General features: G+C 45.3%; 1 protein-coding gene across 3 annotated transcripts in view; it reads left to right on the top strand.

The window, feature by feature from the left end:
- Window positions 1–23,624, top strand: part of ZMAT4 (zinc finger matrin-type 4) — a 303,234-nt gene that overhangs the window by 206,569 nt on the left and 73,041 nt on the right. The window contains exon 6 of one of the 3 annotated variants that reach the window (XM_081870078.1): window positions 15,918–17,379. The exons of the other annotated variants lie outside the window; for them this stretch is intronic. Within the exon in view, the coding sequence (XP_081726204.1) occupies window positions 15,918–16,180 (263 nt within the window). The 3' untranslated portion in view covers window positions 16,181–17,379. Of the gene's footprint in view, window positions 1–15,917; window positions 17,380–23,624 lie in introns of those variants that run through there. 3 annotated transcript variants of the gene reach the window in all.

Here is a 23,624-nt window from a genome sequence, read left to right as displayed (position 1 = left end):
CAGGAGCTCTCAGCTTAAATCCTTGACATCCCTGGGCTGGCTGGAATAGACCTTTATCTGAAACCCTGGAGAGCCACTGCCAGTCAGTGCAGACAGTACCGAGCTAGATGGGCCAGTGGTCTGACTCAGTATAAGGCAGGTTCCTATGTGTGAATTGCCTTCAGACACTTCTAGTGGGTCTTGCCCGGGGCCACTAATGAACCATTGATGGGGCTTTATGCATCCCACAGACCACAGGTTAGGCACCCTTGGTCTAGAATATCCTACTTTAGGACGGCTGCAGACTGAAGAATATGGCCCATTTTCTACCTTGTTCCCACAAAATCCCACAGGTGAGGTCTCCCTGGGGGAGGGAGGGTCTGCAGCCACTTTTGCCAAGGCCCATTCATTCCTCATTTTTACAGGAACTGCCCACCCAATTCCCTTCCTTCTCCGCTGAAATCTGTTAATTATGTAAAAGATTGACAAAACACATCTCCTGAGTTGGGGAAACATGCTTTCCCCTTTCCCTTTAACTTCCTGCAGTCAAGTACTATTAGCTGGAAGCCCATCAAATATGGAATGTTTTATCCATTTATGTCTCACTAAAGGGATTTGAAAACAGAAGGGTTTCCTAGTGCTACATTATATATAGTTTTTTTGATGTGCTGTGTTCCTTTCCCCTTTCCCTGCCTGAGCTCCACAAAATGCAGGTTGAGTTTCTAGATGAATCTCCTGTTATTAAATCCTTCTTGAATGGGTGGCATCCTTCCCTCTGGAACAAGCACATGCCACAAGTGTTCTTCAGAATATATGTAAAACACAGAGACTGAAGCATTATCCTCTCATCTGCCCCAAGGCAGCAAATTTAGCAACATAACCCCTAACAGTATGATTATATGTGAGATGGAAATAGGTGGTTCTCTTTTATTTGCTGTGTCTCCCGCCTCGGGCAGAATTTCCTTTCCAACAGCCTTGACTGAGAGACCCCCGTGGGCCTTATTCTCCAGCGCCCTCTGGTGCAAAACTCTTGCAACTGCAGCATGAAGTGGCTTCCTGGGCTTCTTTCCTCTATGTCAGAGTGGTTTAAGACTATGCTGCCCATTGCTTTAACCTTCCCTTGGGATGCACAGGTGGTTGCCAAGGGAGTCTTGAGCTCCTGCCCAGCACCTTCGTATTAAATGCCTTGAATGATCCAAGTCTACTCAAGTCAATAGGGGTGTATGGTGTGTTCGGGGAGGGGTAGTACCTCTGGTGGGGGACATGTCATGCTCCTTCTGGGGTAGTTTGTCCTCACCCTGTTCCCAGCTCTCACCTGCGGCTCCAGGAAGCTGTCAGCAGGTGACAGCAGCCACACCCAGCTACCAGTGGGCAAGCTGTACGCCATGTCACACAGGGAGATGCAGGAGTTAAGGGAGTTCATAGACAAGAACCTGAAACGAGGTTTCATCAGGGAGTCAAGAGCGGTGGGGGGCAGCCCAGTGTTTTTTGTGGACAAAAAAGACACTACTAAACCCAGGCTGGTCGTGGACTTCCGGGCCGTAAATTCGGTGTCAGAACCTGTGGCCTTTCCCATGCCCAGGATTGACGACATTTTGACCAGGGTGAGGAAGGGAAAGATTTTTACCAAGCTGGACCTGAGGGGGGGCGTATAACCTGATACGGATGAGGAAAGGGGATGAATGGAAAACTACCATGTTCACCCCCTTGGGGGCCTTTGAGTATCTCGTTATGCCCTTCGGATTACGGGGGGCTCAGCCTGCTTTCAATCCTTCATGAATCACGTGCTAGGACCTTTGCTCTATAAGAACTGTGTGGCCTTCTTAGACGATGTGTTGGTCTACTCAGAGGACGAAGAGCAGCATGTCCGAGATGTCCGGGAGGTCCTAAGCAGGCTGCAAGCAAACCAGCTGTGGGTAAAACTGGAGAAGTGCCAGTTCCATACCAGAGAGGTGGAATTCCTGGGGTACCGTTTGTCAGACAAGGGATTGGCCATGGATCCAAGCAAGGTCCAAGCGGTACTGGAATGGAAGACACCCAGAACCAGGAAGGACGTGCAGAGGTTCCTGGGGTTTGGAAACTTCTATCGGAAGTTCATCAAAAACTTTGCCCACTTAACGGCTCCCATCACCGATTGTCTCAGTAGTAAGAAGAAATTTGCATGGACGGAAGAGGCGCAGCAAGCGTTTGAATGGCTAAAGAAAGCGTTCGCTTCGGAAGAACAGCTCTTGCATGTGGATCTACAGAAACCGATGAGGGTGGAAACAGATGCATCAGATCGAGCGGTAGGGGCGGTTCTGCTCCAACCGGGGAAGGATGCGTCGGACTGGAGACTGTGTGCCTTCTTCTCGCGGAAGTTGAATAAATCCGAAAGGAACTACACAGTGTATGACAGGGAACTGCTCGCCATTTATGAAGCGTTTCGACGATGGAGGTACCTGCTAATAGGAGCGCAGCACAAGGTCCAGGTGTGCACGGACCACAAGAACCTGGAATATTGGCGAACGGCCAGAGTACTGAACCAGAGACAAGTGCGATGGGCACAGGAATTTTCCAAATTCCATTTTGAGATTCGCTACGTACCGGGGCCAGAGAACGTAAGGGCAGATGCTCTCTCTCGAAAACCAGAGTATATGGAGGGGGAGGGAGCGCCCGAAGAGAGACATGTCATCCCCGAGGACCACTGGGTGTGTGGGGCAGCATTGGTGGGGCAACGAGAACTGGTAGAAGGGACAGAGAACGATGAATACGCCCAAGATAAGCTCAGAGGGCTCAGAAGAGCCGGGGAGAACACCGGGGGGTTTGAAGAAAGGAACGGGGCGTTGTACTACAAGGGGGCCTTGTACATACCAGAAGGGGAATTGAGGGGTAGAGTACTCAAACAACTGCACGACAGCCCCACCGCGGGGCACTTTGGGCAACACAAAACAATGTGGTTAGTTACCAGGCAATTCTGGTGGCCCAAGGTGAGGGAAGATGTACGAGAGTATGTGAGGGGGTGCGACCGCTGCCAGCGAGCAAAGGGGGAGAGGGCGGCACCGGCGGGGTTGCTGGAACCATTACCCACACCCGAACGGCCATGGGAGGCAGTTTCCATAGATTTTATGACGGATTTACCAAGATCCAAGGGGGAAACTGCGGTAATGGTAGTGGTAGACCTGTTAACCAAGATGTGCCACTTTATAGCTTGCTCACATGCGGTAACGGCGGAAGAAACCGCCAGGTTGTTTGTAAAACACATTTTTAGGTTGCATGGCGTGGTCTCAGACAGAGGGAAACAATTTACGTCCAGGTTCTGGAGGAAGCTCATGAGCTTACTGCACGTGGAGGTCAATTTCTCAACCGCCAGACACCCAGAAACTAATGGGCAGGCGGAAAGGGCAAACAGTATTCTGCAACAATATCTGAGGTGTTATGTTAATGACAGAGAGAATGATTGGGTAGAGAAATTAGCCCTGGCCGAATTCGCCTACAATAATGCGGAAAATGTGTCCACGGGCATGAGTCCATTTATGGCTAATTATGGGTGTCACCCCAGGGCCTTTCCAGGGGAAGGAGGGGAAAGATGGAGCGTACCGGCAGCGGAACATTTTGTGGAAGAAATGGAAGCAATACATCAACAGCTCAAAATGAATTTGGATAGGGCCAAGGAAGAATACAAGAAGCAGGCAGATAGGAACAGAAGGGAAGGAGAGACCATAAGGGTGGGGGACCGGGTGTGGTTGTCAACACAAGGGTTACCATTCAAAGGGGGTCGCAAAAAATTGCGGCCAAAACGACTGGGACCCTTCGAGGTTATAAAGCCGGTCAATACGGTGGCCTTTAAACTCAGGCTGCCAGACAACATGAAACTGCATCCAGTATTCCATAGGTCATTACTATCACCATACCGGGAGGGGCGGGAATTTTGGGGACGTGAAGGTGAGGTTCCCGCGGCACCGCAAGTAGAAGAGAGGGAGTGGAGCAGTCATGTAGCAGAAATACTCGATTCTCGGTGGAAGGGGAAACAGGTGGAGTACTTAGTGGCATGGGAAGGGGAACCAGAGTCCGAAAATACCTGGTTACCGGCAGAAACGGTCAAGGATGAGGTCCTAGTATTTCATCGCTGGTTCCCAAGGAAGCCTCAGCCCTTGGCTAGGTTCTGGGAGGAACACACATGTCAGAAAGATCTCAGTGCAATCTAATAAAACTAAGTTTTGCTCACTGGTGCAAAATAGCCTCTTAAAAACTAGTACAGAGCAGATGTGTCAAGTGTCCCTGAGAAAGGGTTTCCACAATGTGGATGGCTAGCTGAAAAGCCTTTGCCTCATAACTGCAGTGATATAATAAAAAATGGAAAGCATTATTATTATTATTATTATTATTATTATTATTATCCTCATCATTATCATCCGTGTCATTAATTTATTGATCACCTTCTAAGACACCATCTCAATTAGATTTATATATAATTGAAAACAGTTAAAAACACAGAAGCTTTTGAAACAATACTAAAACCATAACAAGTGGACACTTGTAATAAAAAACTATTTATCAAGCCAGGAAAGACTTGAACTGGACAGCCTTTGAACAGACAGTTCTTAGTAAAATAAGACACATGGCTACCATATATTCCAGTATTAAATAAAATGAACCCAAAATAATGTAAGGTGTTTCAGCTTATTCCTAATTTCTTTTATTCAGTCTCTTAAAAAAAAAAAAGACAAAAAGTGGAAATGAATAAGTAAAAATCCCCCTGAAGAACATAACTTTCTATGCATGTAGCACATGTCCACATTCCAGAAAAATCAAATGCTTTGCTTGATCATGAGACCTGTGAAGATTTCTGGGTGGTTCTGCAAAGAACTGCCGCATCTTTCCAATTACAATCCAGCACAAATATCTCTTTTGAATTTTTCCCAAAGTTTTTCACATCTGCTAAGTCAATTTCTCTTGCTCTAATAGCCAGAAGATCTAAGTAACAACAACCGGGTGGGGGTGGGGGAATCTCACCCTAATTCTACCAACTGACAGCTTTTTCTGCCTGTTGACAAGCTTCAAAGTTTTGTAACAATCTGTCCCTGAGCAATACAAGAAAAAATGTTTTTGTTTTGCTTTTGTTTTCCCAATGAGTTGCTTCACTTGAACAATGTTTACAGGCCCAGCTGTATTTAATTTTATATGAAACATCCTCTCCAGTTTTGATAACGCTGTCATTCTTCAGAAATAGTCATCACTTCCCAAATCTAACATTTGGGATTTCATCAGTTTAATTAAATAACGATGCCATTGCACCTATAACTCCATGCCCAGGCAGTATGAAGGTTCATTCCCTTGTGATGAGAGGAATCCTGGAGGCTTTATGGCATTTTTGTAAGATCTGTTTATTTCTAGATAATAATAAAAAAGGTAAAGGACCCCTGGACAGTTAAGTCCAGTCAAAGGCTACTCTGGGGTTGTGGTGCTCTTTCAGGCCAAGGGAGCCGGCGTTTGTCCACAGACAGCTTTCCTGGTCATGTGGCCAGCAGGACTAAACCACTTCTGGCTCAACGGGACACCGTGACAGAAACCAGAGCGCACAGAAAACGCTGTTTACATTCCCACCGGAGTGGTACCTGTTTATCTACTTGCACTTTGACGTGCTTTTGAACTGCTAGGTTGGCAGGAAGAAGAAGAAGAAGAGTTTGGATTTGATATCCTGCTTTATCACTCCCCTTCAGGAGTCTCAAAGTGGCTCACATTCTCCTTTCCCTTCCTCCTCCACAACAAACACTCTGTGAGGTGTGTGAGGCTGAGAGGCTTCAGAGAAGTGTGAACAGCCCAAGGTCACCCAGCAGCTGCAGGTGGAGGAGCGGAGACACGAACCTGATTCCCCAGATTACGAGTACCTTGGTGAGAGGGAATTCAATTCAATTCTCATTTAGAGGTCCTTCTGAACCAAAACACAGCCATCCTCCAAAATTAATTTATCTCAAAATTTTACAACACAGTTCTCCGGTCAAGTACTACATACAGAAATGCACGCAATATGGTAAAATGTGCATAAAAATGCCTATTAGTGAAAATAAATAAAAATGCTTTATATTAGAGGAAATTGCTTTGAAAACTTGCATATTGGGGGAAATTGCATACAGAAATATGTATATAAAGGGAAATTAGCAGTGAAATGCTGATGAATTTTCATGAGAGGATTTTTTATACTGAATTTAAGATGGGAAAAATGAGAGATTGATAGATTCATCCCTTCTTACATGGCTACTTCCAGAGAAGCCAGCTAAAGAACTCAAGGGGATCCAGATTGTATTTAGCATGATAAATCATACCAGGACATCTCTGGCTATGTGAAGCAATATAGAAATATAAGAAATTAAGCGGAAACAATACGTAAAGCTGAGTGATAAAGATTGGTGCTGCTTTGACCAGATTTGTGGGGAACTTGGTAAATTAGGCCATAAACTTAATATTCCAGCATTGCGTCAGACTTTGTGCTTGCCCTAGTTTCTTCTTTCACATTCGTGGCCAGCAGCAAGTTTGTTTATTTATTTTTATTTATTCCTTTCAAAGGAGCCTCAGGTGGCAAACAACAAAAGATTAAAGAATGGAAGCATTTTTAAAAACTTAAATCCATTTCAGTACAGGTGCAGACTGGGAAAGATCTCTACTTAAAAGGTTTGTGGGAAGAGGAAGGTCTTCAGCAGGTGCTGAAAAGGCAACAGAGGCAGCGCCTGCCTAATCTCCAAGGGGAGGGCATTCCAAAGGGCAGATGCCACAACACTCAAGGCCCAAGTCCTGCATTTTGTGGACTGCCTGATAAGATGGTACCTGTAGAAAGCCCTCACCTGCAGAGTGCAGCAAATAGTTGAGTATATAATGAGAGGCAATCTTTCAAATATTGCATTTTCAAACACTATTCTACAGATATTGAGGGCCACTTGGAGAAGTGAGTGAGGGGGTGGGGAGGGACAGTGCCTAAGTTCACAAAGTAGCCTGCCAACAAGATCTGTTTGCATGAGGGTTGAAGGAGGAGATCTATGGCAGCCTACTGTTAAAAGCACATCGGCAGGGGGCAAAGTTGGCAACCAAAATGAAAGGTTTTTATTTTTTTCCCTATCCAGTTTCCAATTTACTATGCAAGATGCTCCATATAAACTCCTGGTTCTCCTTTGGAACAACTTTCTGAGAGAGAGCCTCCGTGGACCTGCCTTCCCTAGCCTAGTGACCTCTAGATATTTTGAGCTCCATCCAATAAACATATGGAGGGTGCTAAGTTGGAGAAGGCTGCCTTAAGTGTTATGCATGATGGTTATTATTCCATTTATATCCCATCTTTCCTGAAAGGAGCATAAGGTGACACGTATTGGGTCCCCTGCCTCCATCTTCCCCCACAGCAACCTTTGGAGGTCGATTAGGCTGAGAGACAGTGACTAGCTCAAGGTTGCCTCCTTGTGTAAGAGGAGCTTGAGAAATAAATACTCTATAAACAAATATAGCTACTTCCTCTCTTCAGGACTACATGAGGGCCCCTCCAGATGGGTATTTTTCTGCTGGTGTAGGCAATAACATGTCATGGAGACATTCATTGTGCATCAGTGGTGGATCTATACTGGACCATTGACACATCACTGCCCTTTGTTAGCTGTTCTGGGATGCATCCCCTAATGTGTCTGCACTGTTGCCCTTTGGTGAGGCAAAGCAAAAGTGGGATAAAAAGAACGGAACCTCCAGGAACATTTGTGGTATGAAAAGTTGCAGGATATAATCAGGAAGTGACAGGGCATGTAACAGAAACAAAGTCGTATGTCCTCTCCAAAACTTTCTCAGGCACCAACAGTATTGAAAATGGGGTCAGGTGTAACCGCCCCAGGACCACGATGGGCACAATTCATCATGAACACACAATAAAAAAGATGTCTAGAGGGCATTCTTACCCCCATCTCTCTCTCTCTCTCTCTCTCTCTCTCTCTCTCTCTCTCTCTCTCTCTCCACCCTTCTTTTCCTTGGAGGCTCTGCTCTTTCTCGGCTTTTGCTGGATGAAGCAATGCATAAAGCAGAAGAAGTGATGGGGTGAATTATTAATTAATATCTGCAAAGCTATTTGATTTGTTAGTGCCGGGTGTTATAAAACCTTTAAAAAAAAAAAAAAAAGTTTCAGTTTCTTAGAAGCTGTTTAATATGGGAAAGAGTGTTAACTACCATAATCCTCTTTTATAAATCTGATATCAGCCTCACGATTCACGATGTCCTCTTTAAGTGCCTCTTTTGATTTAACTGGTTTAGCACAGGTCAAGATTTAAAGAAGCATTTTAAAGGCATGGCATTCTCTATTTGTTTACCCTGCCTTTAAAAAATAAGCCTGCCACATGTGTATGTGGGGGGGCCACATACACACACAATCAAGGAGAAAACCTGCATGCAGTACGGGGGCGGGGCACATTGCAGTAGTCCAAGCGGGAGATAACCAGAGCATGCACCACTCTGGCGAGGCAGTCTGCGCGCAGGGAGGGTTTCAGCCTGCATACCAGATGGAGCTGGTAGACAGCTGCCCTGGACACAGAATTGACCTGCACCTCCATGGACAGCTGTGAGTCCAAAATGACTCCCAGGCTGCGCACCTGGTCCTTCAGGGGAACAGTTACCCCATTCAGGACCAGGGAGTCCCCCACCCCCGCCCGCCCCCTCAATCCGTTAGCCGCCACCCATCCTCCAACCACCTCCAGACACTCACACAGGACCTTCACTGCTTTCACTGGTTCTGATTAAAAAGAGAGGTAGAGCTGGGTATCATCCGCATACTGATGAACACCCAGCCCAAACCCCCTGATAATCTCTCCCAGTGGCTTCATATAGATGTTAAAAAGCATGGGGCAGAGAATGGTACCTGAGGCACCCCATAAGTGAGGGCCCAGGGGTTCGAACACTCATCCCCCCAACACCACTTTCTGGACACAAGCTCAGGAGGAAGGAGAGGAACAACTGTATAACAGTGCCCCCAGCTTCCAGCCCCTCTAGACGGTCCAGAAGGATGTCTGGTTGATGGTATCAAAGGCTGCTGAGAGATCCAGCCCAACTAGATGCTGCATGGGAAAGTTTGAAAGTGGGGCAAAGTTTGGTAAAGGCAGAGATCTTGGACCAGGATTGGACCTCTGTCATCAGTGCTTTTGTGAGCTTCCCACTTGGATGATTGAAATACACTCTACTTTTGATGGTTTGGAAACTGCATTTAGTGCAGAATAGTTTGCTTCTTGTCATGGGTGAGTGTAAAATAGCACATCCTGACTCCAATTTTGACTCAGTTGCACTAGCATTCTGCTTAACCAGCTCAAAGGGCTGCCAAATGACATTTTGAAGTCCCAAAGAATCCCAAGTCTACAGAGCTTAAGGAACATCTCTGCTGCATAGGCACCCTCTCTCCTCTCAGATCTACAGGGAAAGATACTGCTTAATATTTAGGAGGCAGCTATGTAGTTTGATTTTCCTTCATTAATTACAGGGCAGGCAATTCTTATTTAGAAGGCAGCATATGGGGAGAGGAGATGGGTGTCTTTACTCCTCCACTGTGATTGGAATTGAAATCATCCCCATCTAGTGTGGCTTGTAGCTTTTTGGTTGCCAGTGGGAACTTTTCCCCTAAGACTCCCAGCAATGCTAGGAGAGAGGAGGGGGGAGTCTTAAGCTAACATCTTCTTAACACTGTGTAAGAAGAGCCCTGGTCGTTCAGACCAAATCTCCATCTAGTCCAGCATTCAAGACTAGAGATAGCACAGTCAGTAGAGCCTGAGACTTTCAATCTCAGGCTCATGGGTTTGAGCCCCACGTTGGGCAACAGATTCCTCACTGCCGGGGGCTGGACCAGATGACCCTTGTGGTCCCTTCCAACTCTATGATTCTGTGAGTTTATGATCCTGCAGCCTCTGGGAAGTCTGCAAGGAGGACTTCAGTACAACAGCACTTTTCCTCACTTGTGATTCCCAGCTACTGGTATTCAGAGTAGAGATGGGGAGAAATTTGACTCCTTTCAAATTTAAAGGCGAACCTACCAAATCCACAGATTTCACTTCAGTGATGGCTTTTTATAAATGTCTGTTGACAGACTGGAGGCTGTGGCCCTGCTTGCTCTTCTCACCAACCCTCCTGCCATTCCCACCCCCCCAAATTAATCCCCTAGATCTTCCCCTTCTCAACTCATGCAACTATGAAGCTCACTTTTCACTTTCCCAGTTCCATTACTGATGTCACCTATCTTTTCTATTTTGCTTGCAGCCAGCTTGGCACTCGTTTTCCACTTTCACCCATGCCTATGCATCCTCCTCTCTACTCCTTTGTGCAACTCCCCTCTTGCACACAACCCCCCCCCCATTGTTGTGCAACATGCATTTACTTTTGCACCCCTAACACACCTTGGCCTCAAGCAAATCCAAGATTGTGTTGCAGCACTACAAATCCTCTATTTGAGGATGCACAAAGACATTCTTACATTTCTATTGTATAGTGAAATATACAGGATGAGCAGATGTGCTATCCTTATTTAGTGTAAGTCCCACAGTAACAGCAGTCCCACCCCCCAGCTTATGCAAGACTCTTTCTGCATGTGAATGCCACCTGCTGATACTGTGCTTGGTGCCCTAACTGGGACTATATTAGATGGGTGGGATGCTCTTTGTAAAACATTATTTTTTATTCTTGCCATATACAGAAAGTGGCTATTTTTACCTATGATAAACATTAGACAGTTGTAAAAAAAATTTTAAAGGAATATTTTTACCAAAAAGCTTTTTTTTAAAAAAAGAGAAGAATAGATCAAATCCATATGTTTCTTTTTTAAAAATAAAGCCCCTTCTCCAACCACCGTGTCTTGCTGTCATCCTCATGGGACTTATCATCAAGATTCTGCAGCTGCTGGAAAAAAAGGTTAGCACAAGATTTTTCATTTTATCACCTTAAAATGATATAAAACATTTTAAATATTCAAATTGCCTTCTGCCTAGGCTTTATCTCCCTTTTTTACTTAGAAGATTATTAATAGTAAAGTTAATCTCTCCATATGTGAACACGAATGTGACCTGCTGTGATGAGGGAGAGATCATTTAGTTCTGACTGACCCAGTTAGAATTGGAGTGTTCCATCTGTGAATGCTCTTATATTACCGTATTTTTCGCTCCATAGGACACACTTTTTCCCTCTTAAAAACTAAGGGGAAAAGTCTGTGCGTCCTATGGAGCAAATGCAGGGGGGAGGCAGGCAGGAAAAGCCCCCAAGAGCCGCACACAAGCTTCGCACGGCTCTTGCAGGCTTTTCCCCAGGAGGGAGAAGGGACTGACGCGGCCAGTCAGTCCCTTCTCCCTCCTCGTAGAAAAGCCTGCAGGAGCTGCGCACTCCTTAAAGGGTGCTCGGCTCCTGTGGGCTTTGCGGTAGGTGGGGGAATTGCCAAACCGCGCACAGCCTCTCCAGCCGGGAGAGGCTGCGCAAGGCTAAACAGGAAGCCAAGGCAGCAAGTGGGATGGATCGCGCTGGCTGCCTTGGCTTCTTTAGCCACGCTTCTTTAGCCGCGCTGGAGAGGTTTAGCTCCCGGCTGGAGAGGTTGCGCGGCTATGGCAGAAGCCAAGACAGCAAGCGGGATGGATCCCGCTCGCTGTCTTGGCTTCTTTGCTCTTTGGGGCTGGAGGGGGAACCCAGGCTTCCCCCGCAGCCCCGAGAAGCTCTGGGAGAAGTGGACAGGCTGCGTGCAGCCTGTCCGCTGCTCTTTGAGGCTGGGGGGGGGATAATATTTTTTTTCTTGATTTCCCCATCTAAAAACTAGGTGCGTCTTGTGGTCCGGTGCGTCCTATAGAGAGAAAAATATGGTAAATTTCTCTGCATCTGCATATCTGTTTCTGCCCAAGCAAACACACACACAGAGAGACACTACATAGCTGAACAAGCTCATCTTTAAGCCACAGCTTCATCCCAATCTATGCACAGTCCCCTCTGATAATTGTACCCTATCACTGGGTTCCCTGTCAGTTTGGGGACTGCAAACTTAAGTGATAGTATACTTTGCATGTGTGAAAACAGCCATCATAGCTCAGTCACCTCTGACAGAGCTAAGCTATTTCTTGAACTTAGCAGCAGTGTAGTGGTAAAAGTTCAAAGTACAAAGAAACATAACAGACAGCTATTAATGTTTAATTGTTTTTAATTATTGGGATTTTTCTTAAGTTTTTAGCTGGTTCTATTTTATCTCTGAGCCATCTTGAGTCCCTGCCAAAGAAAAAGGCAGGATACCCAAATAGGAGTAGATAGCAAAAGGTATAGCCAAGTAACTTCTACTCAGGGTAGAGCCATTGAAATTAATGGACCTAAGTTAACCATGCCTATTCATTTCAGTGGCTCGTCTCTGAACAGGACTAGCATTAGATACAACCCAATATGCCAAATTAATGGGATCAGCTGACAGCCAGAGAAAAGTGAGCTGGCAAAGGGTGAGGTAGGAATTGGCATGCTGGACTTTGGCTGGAGAGACCTGGGTTCACACACCTGGTCAGTCGAGGGGGGTGGTTCATGGTATGACCTTGTACCAGTCCCTGAATGCAGCTGCATCCACTGGGAGTTACAGGATGCAGGAGGCCTTCCTTTCAACTCTCACTCATTGCAAGGGGGCCTTAGGCAAGACAAATATTTCAGCCTCAGCTTCCTATGATTTCCCTACAGCAAGGCAAGAAATGTGGTTTAGAGAATGGGGATATGTAGTCATGGCAGCAGTCTGCTCACTGCATATAAGTCAACTTGCTTATGTGAATTGCTTCTTTGGGAGCACAAAGGTTCCTTGTGATCTTGCACCTTAGCCAATCCTAACCACAGCCCAGGCTATGGGGAGAGACTGTAGCTCTGTAGCAGTGTGTGTGTTTTACATGCAGAATGTCCCACTTTATCCTTGGTATCTCCAGGTAAAAAGACCAGGTAGTATGTGCTGTGAAAGCAGGCAATATTGGAATAGATGAACAGATAATCTAATCTGGAATAAGGCAGCTTCCTACTGCCCAGCATGGTGGGTGCTTGTGGCTCAAATGCAAAACAGGCTGAATCCAGGTCAGAAGTCCAGATCACACGAAGAGTAGACAGGACCTCGGAGAGTTCTAAAGGGTCCTGCTACAAGAGTTGCTGAGGATGCTGTGTCTGCTGGGTGGTAGATCCAACTGAAGCCAGGAGGAGATGGCTGGCAAGCACTCCAGGTCTCTGGTCATTTCTGAATGTTGCTCTTCAATCTCTAGAGTAACTTTGTTGTAACTTTACCCAAGAGTTTTTTATTCCACTGGGTGTGCAGTGGCAATCTCCATGCAACTCTAAGTAAAGGTAAAGGGACCCCTGACCATTAGATCCAGTCGTGACTGACTCTGGGGTTGCGGCGCTCATCTCGCTTTATTGGCTAAGGGAGCCAGCATACAGCTTCCGGGTCATGTGGCCAGCATGACTAAGCTGCTTCTGGCGAACCATAGCAGCGCACGGAAATGCCGTTTACCTTCCCGCCGGAGCGGTACCTATTTATCTACTTGCACTTTGACGTGCTTTCGAACTGCTAGGTGGGCAGGAGCAGGGACAGAGCAACGGGAGCTCACCCCGTCACGGGGATTCGAACCGCCAATCTTCTGATCGGCAAGCCCTAGGCTTGCCGCCACCTGCTCCCCTCCTTTTAGGTGAATCTAAATTCCACCTCCTCCTCTTTACTGCTGGCATTATTGGTCTAATTTTAAAATTAACAGTGAACTGCTCAAGAGCATCAGATGCCACAATAAATTTACGAACAAATTGAGAGCAGCCTCAATTTGCAATCTTGTGAAATTTTCTTTATTACACCAAGTGCTAGTTGTGATGTAACACATTAAAATCCAGATTGACCTTCCAAGAGACTTTTCAAGTTCATAAATTTAGACTCTGCTTTTGAAAGGAACTGGAAGGGACAACGACCATTTATAAGACAAGATGCAGCTGTGCAAAACAAGATAGACCAATAAATCAAGCTGAATTCTCTCCAACATGATTGTCTCTATCATCAACAGGTATTTGAGAGGCTTTTACTGGAAGACAAGTTATGCTATGATCAGTTTGTTAGAATTCCTACTCCATGATTGCAGTCATGGGATTTTTGTCTATCACAGTGTATGTTTTGACTCCACAGAGTGGGAAGTGACGGAGACAGGATGTTTGTGTTACTGTGTTCTATTGTCCTTTGTTCTTTCTCTTTGCTGTCTGATGCTAGAGAGAGAGGGAGCCATGTTGCAGTGCTCCATGTATGTAAATAAAGTAGATTAGCCAAAATGCGGAGTTGCTGAGGTCTGTCATGCAATCTGAGAAGACTCTGCGGATCCCTAAGTGTGCCAATGTCTGTTGTCATCAGTCGCTGTGATGTTCGGGCAGAAGAAAGCTTATGGAGCTCCCAAACAAACGACCAGGAGGGAGAGAACATGCCAGTCGGGCATGTGTCTCTGCCAGGATCCTACTCGAGAGTAGGACGAGCTCCTGACAACAGTCATGGGCCCAGGGATCAGGGCCACAGACCCAGTGCCAGCAGAGGAAAAACCGAGGACTGTTTTTGTCCCGGTTGGAGTCTCCTGGAACCAGCAGCGTGAGGCAAGCCTCTTCAGAGACGGAAGCGGGGAAAGCTGCAAGGAGATAGTGAGTAAAGCCTGTGCCTAATAGCAAAAGTAAAAGACAAGCCGGCAGAAGAAGGCTTGATTTATAGCCATCTGATAAGAACAGCTTGGACTAAGCTGCAGAATGGACCTTTTGGAGGGGTTAAAAAAAAAAAATCCCAAGTCCCTGAGTTACATAGAGGGAATGCCTGATGCGGCAGGTCTTTGCCGAGAAAGTAGCCTTGATTTATGTGCCACAGAAGGGAGGACATACCCCGATGCTTATGAAGCTGGATTCGCGCAGCGGCAAGCTTTGCCAAGGCAATAGCTGTTTGTGAAACATCAGCTATGGGGGAGGGAGCAATTTCCCCCAATGCTGCGTTGAAGTAGCAGGCATGAACTTTGAGAAGACAGGATTCTTCTGATTCTCCCTGTGAGTTTGGGAATGTGGGGGAGCAGTGATTTTGTTCCCAAAGCTGCAAAAGCAGTTTGATGCTGTGTCTGATGCCAACAGCCAGAGTGTGTGATCAGCAGGAATTTCATCTGCAACACACTTGGACATTCCAAGATGGCGACAGGCTATCTAGGATGCCAGAGAAATTTGGAGAGGTGGACTTTGCTGTCTCCGATGCCCACATTATATGGGAGGCAATGGTTCCTGAAAGCAAAAGCTCCAGTTGTGTTTGGAGGCGTTTTAGAGGAAAATTGCATTGTTTCCTGTTCGGGGAGAGGACTCTCCAGAATGGAAGGAGAAGAAGGGGAACTGACTGTGACATCATCGCAACCATCACTGCAACCAGTGGAAAGCAGTGGAAAGTTTGTCCTGTGAGAAGTTTGGACAGATTCCAAAAGCCAGGAAGGTTTGCAGCATTTCTGACAGGTGACATGAAGTAAGGCCAGAGATACAGAGCTTCAGTGCAGAGATGGTGACTAACTGTTCCAGGGCAGAGGTGCAAGAATCTCTTGTGCTAGAATCTAAAGTGAAGGCACACCTTTGTGGAAGATGGGACTGGTTCACCAGGTGTACGCCACAGAAGGATTCGATCCACCAGTTGAGTGGAGATTCGTTGGGGGTACATAGTACCTGGATCGTAGAACTGAAAAGCTGTAACGCTGTGATGTCTAACATGTTTTTCATTCCAGGTCAAGAAGCCCAGCTGGTGCAGCGTGGCCGTTCTGTTTATGGCAAGAAACAGAGTGAAACAACCCAGAAGAGTAAAAGCGACATTTTACATTGTGAAGTTTATTGTGTAAATGCCTTGTTCTTGCTATGTTATAATGTTAACATAGGGGATGGTGGAATGGTTCAAGAGACATGTAATGTTTTGTCTGTTAACCATGTTTTTCATGCAGGTTGTAAGCATGAAGCTCCCAGATTGCTGCTGTCTAACATGAAGATGGTCAGATGTACCAGTGCTCAGGACAAAGCAAAAGGGGGAAGCAATATGGGTATTTTACAAAAGCACCCTATTGGTGATGATGACAGTGAAAAGGCAAACCCGGAAAAAGCCAAGATGCCAATGATTGGATCTGACATGTGGGTTCCAAAGTCACAGAGCAATATGCTCGGCAAACATAGTTTGCAAGGTCTTTCCCTGGATTCAGACAGTTTCTGATGGGAAATGTGACAAGATAAACCTGGAAAAAGCCAGGATGCCAATGGATGGGTCTGACATGTGGGTTGAGACATCACGAGGCAGGGAGCATAGATTCTTCCTGTGGTATGGAGGCTTGTACAGAGTACTAAAGCCTCATACCAAGCTGATTTTACTCACTGGGGATGTTGAGTGCAGAGCAGAGTGGGGGGGGGGAATGTGTGTATTTTCCTAGGCTACCCCATTGCCCCATAGATACTAAGTCTGTTGCTGTTATAAACAGCAGGTGCACTGAGGTGAGTTCCACTGATACAGTGGAGGAGATGCGCCAGGTGCGCATATCAGGAGGAGCTACGAAGGGTGAGAAGCCAACCAGGTATGCTCAGGAGTTTGCTAACACAGCTGTTGCAGATTTAGCTGTGGCTAGTGGCTCGACACAGGTCTTGAAACCCAGAGTCTTGAAAGGGGTACAGGGTTTGTCCTCAAGGTACGCAAAACCACACCCAAAGGCTGTAAGGGTAGACACTGTTTCTTCAGAGAGGCAAGAAACTAAGTGTGTCAATGTCTGTTGGCATCGGTCGCTGTGATGTTCGGGCAGAAGAAAGCTTATGGAGCTCCCAAACGATCGACCAGAAAGGAGTGAACATGTCAGTCGGGCACGTGTCTCTGCCAGGGTCCTACTCGAGAGTAGGATGAGCTCCTGACACAGTTCTGATGGCTGAAGTCGTGCAGGAACATGTACATCAGCTGGTAAATGAATGTTCGCTGCAGCTAAGATTGTCATTGGTGTCATCATACAGTGTGGGGGAGGGGGAGCACAAACAGGTTCTTAAATAATGTGCCCAGGGGGACAAGTTGTGTTTTCTATTGTTGCATGTGCCTTTGTTTTGAAGATGTGTGGAACTTGATTTCTAGGAGAACGGGGGAACGTAACAAGGGAAAATGATAACAAATAACTTTGAAGAGATGGAAAAGCTTAAGCATGGGAAATTATATAAAGAAACAGAAAAACTGGAGATATAGTTATCGTTACTAATATCATGGTTTGGAAGAATATTGGTGATTAAATATACATTGCCAAAATATTATTTTTAATTGTAAGTATCCCTCTATTAGTGTCACCACTGATGTTGGTAAAATGTCAGAAACTGATATTACATTTCAAACGTAGGTTATTAAATTAAATAATGGTTCTCAAACAATAGAATTCTAGAAGCAGAAGAATTATGATAAAAAGGAAATTCAAAAATTTGTGGTGGTACAAAGGTTTCTCAGAAAACATTTTGTGAAAAGTACTCTATTCATTATAAAATGTTTCACATGGAATTAAAAACCAGAATTGTCCAGGATGATCATCGTTAACTACACTATGTCATAATGAATTTTTGAACCCTATAAACCATATATCATAAAGACACCACAATCTCCACTGTGCCTCATTTCCAAAAGGAAATATGGACCCTGGGAAGGCGCCTGGAACCCCTGGAATCTGGCACTACTCAGAGATGGGAGTGGAAGGCAACAATATTTTTGCTTCTACTTTATCCTTTATAGTGTCTAATCCTGTATTCATCTGGGACTGCCTCTATCCATTTTCAAACAGGGGAATTAAATAGCTTTCAGTGGCATTAAATAGCTTTCAGTGGCATAAAATATGCAATAGGTCTAGATTTGTGTTTTGATTAGGTAGAGAAAAAAACAAAGTCTCAGCATGCACTCAATGAGCCTGAGTGTGGGACCACCCACACATGTGGCCCCTGCAGCAAAAACTGTTCTCAGCCATCAAATGAGAAGTCCTTTGCACTGTTGAGCATTTAACCTTGCTTCCTCCCTAGTTCCTCACCTCTTGCTTTATAAGGAAGCTAAATAATTGGTGCATCTAACTCCCCTTAATGTGAGACATAGGTGTGTGTGTTTTAAAATCCTAAAGCTTGTAAGGGAGAGGAGGTAGGGGGAAGGAGAACATTACTGAATATTACAATATAAATCCTGTTGAGACATTACAGATCCCCACATGTTCTGAGATGCATTTCAGATGACTCAACCAGCAGGGGATGGATAATCAAATATGCCTCTACAAAGAAATAAACTATACAACAGAGACTATCAAGGAACTGGAGGTATGCATGAGGCATATTTGAGAGTGTGCATGAAAAATAAACAGAAGCATCTCAGACTCATTATGCGCCTGAAATTTGCCAGAGGCTGAGGCCCTGCTATATTGCGGAGAGGATTTGCTAGGGGAGGTTTGCAGGGAGACTGCAGGAGAAGGGGAAGAGGGCTGGAATCTGGAATTAAGCAGCCAGACACTTTGACATCGCCCACCCACACTCCTGGGGTAGCAGAGGAGGAGATGTTAAGATGACATGAGATATGCTCTTTTGGGTGAATGTGCCTGTATTAATCCTGAAGCACTGAGGACAGAGGCCAAATTCTAGGGTAATTTAGAGCTGAGCTGAAGCTTTTGGAAACAAAGGGGAGGGAGCATGAAGGAAAGGAGGAAGAAATTGGCGGAGGACCAGGACGAAAAAATGTTTTAAAATTCAGGGTTAGGAGATTTACTTAGACAAGCGATGATGGCACCAGCTTGCTCCCCTGCCCCTTCTTCTTTTGTTTGAACTTAATCGCTCTGCTGCTGTAAAGTAATGATGGCTAACTGCATGCTATTTCCAGTATCAGAGCAGGCATGCATTTGAATATGATTTCTTGGGAATCACAAGTGGAAAGAGTCCTAGTGTGCTCAAGTTTGACTTGCAGGCTTCCCATAGACCACTGGTTAGCCACTGTGAGACGGCATCCGCTGGTGGTCTCTGCAAGGCCATCATGCACTGGAATGGCAATGGGAGCTGCAGGTGCCTTCCCAGGATCGGTGGCCAACTAGAATGAAATATTGCAGGGGCCCAGGTAAGCCCCACCCCACAAAATCAATCACATTATATGGTGCACGCACACTATTTGAATGGCAATGCCCATCAACTTTGCAGGGGTCTGACTCTTCGTGACGCCATGGACCAGAGCATGCCAGGCACTTCTATCTTCCACTGCCTCCCGCAGTTTGGTCAAACTTATGCTGGTAGCTTCGAGAACACTATCCAACCATCTCGTCCTTTGTCGTCCCCTTCTCCTTGTGCCCTCCATCTTTCCCAACATCAGGGTCTTTTCCAGGGAGTCTTCTCTTCTCATGAGGCGGCCAAAGTATTGGAGCCTCAGCTTCAGGATCTGTCCTTCCAGTGAGCACTCAGGGCTGATTTCCTTAAGAATGGATAGGTTTGATCTTCTTGCAGTCCATGGGACTCTCAAGAGTCTCCTCCAGCACGATAATTCAAAAGCATCAATTCTTCGGCGATCAGCCTTCTTTATGGTCCAGCTCTCACTTCCATACTGGGAAAACCATAGCTTTAACAATATGGACCTTTGTCAGCAAGGTGATGTCTCTGCTTTTTAAGACGCTGTCTAGGTTTGTCATTGCTTTTCTCCCAAGAAGCAGGCATCTTTTAACTTTGTGACTGCTATCACCATCTGCAGTGATCATGGAACCCAAGAAAGTAAAATCTCCCACTGCCTCCATTTCTTCCCCTTCTATTTGCCAGGAGGTGATGAGACCAGTGGCCATGATCTTCGTTTTTTTGATGTTGAGCTTCAAACCATATTTTGCGCTCTCCTCTTTCACCCTTATTAAAAGGTTCTTTAATTCATCCATCAAGGTTGTATCATCTGCATATCTGAGGTTGTTGATGTTTCTTCCGGCAATCTTAATTCCGGCTAGGGATTCATCCAGCCCAGCCTTTCGCATGATGAATTCTGCATATAAGTTAAATAAGCAGGGAGACAATATACAGCCTTGTCGTACTCCTTTCCATATCCATGTTGTTCCATATCCAGTTCTAACTGTAGCTTCTTGTCCCACATAGAGATTTCTCAGGAGACAGATGAGGTGATCAGGCACTCCCATTTCTTTAAGAACTTGCCATAGTTTGCTGTGGTCGACACAGTCAAAGGCTTTTGCATAGTCAATGAAGCAGAAGTAGATGTCTTTCTGGAACTTTCTAGCTTTCTCCATAATCCAGAGCATGTTTGCAATTTGGTCTCTGGTTCCTCTGCCTCTTCTAAATCCAGCTTGCACTTCTGGGAGTTCTCAGTACACATACTGCTTGAGCCTACCTTGTAGAATTTTAAGCATAACCTTGCTAGCGTGTGAAATGAGTGCAATTGTGTGGTAGTTGGAGCATTCTTTGGCACTGCCCTTCTTTGGGATTGGGATGTAGACTGATCTTCTCCAATCCTCTGGCCACTGCTGAGTTTTCCAAACTTGCTGGCATATTGAATGTAGCACCTTAACAGCATCACCTTTTAAAATTTCAAATAGTTCAGCTGGAATACCATCACTTCCACTGGCCTTGTTATTAGCAGTGCTTTCTAAGGCCCATTTGACTTCACTCTCCAGGATGTCTGGCTCAAGGTCAGCAACCACACTACCTGGGATAAACAAAATAAAAAAATTCCTTCCAGTAGCACCTTAAAGACCAACTGAGTTAGTTCTAGGTATGAGCTTTCGTGTGCATGCACACTTCTTCAGATACACTGAAACAGAAGTCACCGGACCTTTCTATATAGTGAGAAGGTGGGGAGGGGTATTACTCAGAAGGGTGGTGGGAATGGGTGATTGGCAGATAGCTGCGATGAGCCTGTTGACGACTCTTAACGACTGCAATAGGTCTAACAGGAAAAAGCAAGGGGTGAGAAGGTGAAAAATGGCTTTGTCATGTATAATGAGATAAGAATCCAATGTCTTTATTCAAACCAGGTCTCTCCATAGTTTTAAGTTTGGTGATAAGTTGCAATTCAGCAGCTTCTCTTTCCAGTCTATTTCTGAAATTCCTTTGTAGTAGAACAGCTACTTTGAGATCTTGTATAGAATGTCCTGGGAGATTGAAGTGTTCTCCTACTGGTTTTTCTGTCTTGTGGTTCCTGATGTCGGATTTATGTCCATTTATTCTTTGGCGTAAGGTCTGGCCTGTTTGTCCAATATAGAGAGCTGAAGGACACTGTTGGCATTTTATGGCATACACAATGTTAGACGATGAGCAATTAAATAGTCCCGAGATGGTATGTGTGATGTTGTTGGGGCCAGTAATGGTGTTGTCCGGGTGTATGTGGCAGCAAAGTTGGCATCTGGGTTTATTGCAGGCTCTGGTGCCAGTGTCCGTGTTAAGTCTGGTTATAGTATTATTGTGGGTTAGGAGTTGTTTAAGATTGGGGGGCTGTCTGGAGGCAATGAAAGGTCTTCCTCCCAGAGCTTGAGAAAGAGAATTGTCATTGTCCAGGAGAGGTTGTAGATCTCTGATGATGCGTTGTACTGTTTTAACTTGGGAGCTGTATGTGATGACTAGAGGTGTTCTGTTATTTTCTTTTTTGGGTCTGTCTTGCAGCAAGTTCTCTCTGGGTATCAGTCTGGCTCTGTTGATCTGTTGTCTAACTTCATCTGCTGGGTATTTTAGTTCTAAAAAGGTTTGCTGTAGATCTCTTAGGTGAGAGTCTCTGTCTGTAGAATTGGAGCAGATGCGGCTGTAACGTAGTGCCTGGCTATATACAATGGACTGTTTGGTATGTTTGGGATGGTAGCTAGAGGCATGTAGATATGTTTGTCGGTCAGTTGGTTTACGGTATAAGGTGGTGTCTATGCGCCCATCCTGTATTTTTATAGTAGTGTCCAAAAAATGTATTTCTTGCATAGATTGATTCATTGTTAGGTTGATGGTGGGGTGAAAATCATTGAATTTCTGGTGGAAGGTGTCCAGGGTCTGTTGACCATGTGTCCAGATGATAAAAATATCATCAATGTATCGCAGGTACAAGAGAGGTTTGAGTGGGTAGGAGTTTAGGAAACGTTGTTCTAAATCCGCCATGAAGATGTTGGCATATTGTGGGGCCATGCGGGTGCCCATTGCTGTGCCGCTGATCTGAAGGAACAGGTCATCACCGAATTTGAAGTTGTTGTGGGTAAGGACAAATTGGCAGAGTTTGGTAGCAAAGTCCGCTGTGGTTTTATCTGAAATGGTATTCCTTATAGCTTGTAAACCATCGTTGTGTGGGATATTGGTATACAGAGATTCCACATCCATAGTAGCTAGTATAGTATTGTTGGGAAGATTATTTAAAGATTGTATTTTCCTCAGAAAATCTGTGGTGTCACGTACATAGCTGGGAGCACTGATGGCATATGGTTTCAGAACAGAGTCCATATAACCGGAGACACCCACTGTAATAGTGCCAATACCTGAAATGATGGGGCGTCCTGGATTTCCTGGTTTGTGTATTTTAGGTAGAAGATAGAAAGTTCCTGGTCGAGGTTCTGTTGGTGTGTTTGTGAGGATCTGTTCTTGGATGTGTGGGGGTAGCTCCTTAACAATCTTGTTCAGTTCTTTTTTGTATTCTTGTGTGGGGTCTGAGTCCAATTTTATGTAAAAGGCGGTATTGGAAAGTTGTCTGTGAGCCTCCTGAATGTAGTCAGTTTTGTTCATGATGACGACCGCTCCACCTTTGTCCGCTTCTTTAATTATAATGTCTGGGTTGTTTCTGAGATTATCTATGGCTCTCCTTTCGGCATGGTTTAGATTTTGTTGTAAGCGATGGTGTTTTCTGGTCACATCTGTTTGGATTCTGTGGCGGAAGCAGTCAATGTACAAGTCCAGTGTGGTGTTGCGTCCATCAGGAGGGGTCCATGTGGAGTCCCTTTTTGTGTAACACTTTTTCGGTGGTAGTTGGTGGTCAGTGTTCTGTTGGGAGGGTGGTTGTTGTTCTGCAGTGGGTTGTGAAGTTGTTGCTTGTTCTGCTTTGTCTTGTTGTTGTGTGTGTTGAAAATACTCCTTCAACGTTTCCTAAACTCCTACCCACTCAAACCTCTCTTGTACCTGCGATACATTGATGATATTTTTATCATCTGGACACATGGTCAACAGACCCTGGACACCTTCCACCAGAAATTCAATGATTTTCACCCCACCATCAACCTAACAATGAATCAATCTATGCAAGAAATACATTTTTTGGACACTACTATAAAAATACAGGATGGGCGCATAGACACCACCTTATACCGTAAACCAACTGACCGACAAACATATCTACATGCCTCTAGCTACCATCCCAAACATACCAAACAGTCCATTGTATATAGCCAGGCACTACGTTACAGCCGCATCTGCTCCAATTCTACAGACAGAGACTCTCACCTAAGAGATCTACAGCAAACCTTTTTAGAACTAAAATACCCAGCAGATGAAGTTAGACAACAGATCAACAGAGCCAGACTGATACCCAGAGAGAACTTGCTGCAAGACAGACCCAAAAAAGAAAATAACAGAACACCTCTAGTCATCACATACAGCTCCCAAGTTAAAACAGTACAACGCATCATCAGAGATCTACAACCTCTCCTGGACAATGACAATTCTCTTTCTCAAGC

The sequence above is a fragment of the Podarcis erhardii genome, assembly GCF_964252035.2.
Source record: "Podarcis erhardii genome assembly, chromosome: 7".
Lineage (NCBI taxonomy): Eukaryota > Metazoa > Chordata > Lepidosauria > Squamata > Lacertidae > Podarcis > Podarcis erhardii.
Note: the sequence above shows the minus strand (reverse complement) of the source record. Positions and strands in the feature narration are given on the sequence as shown.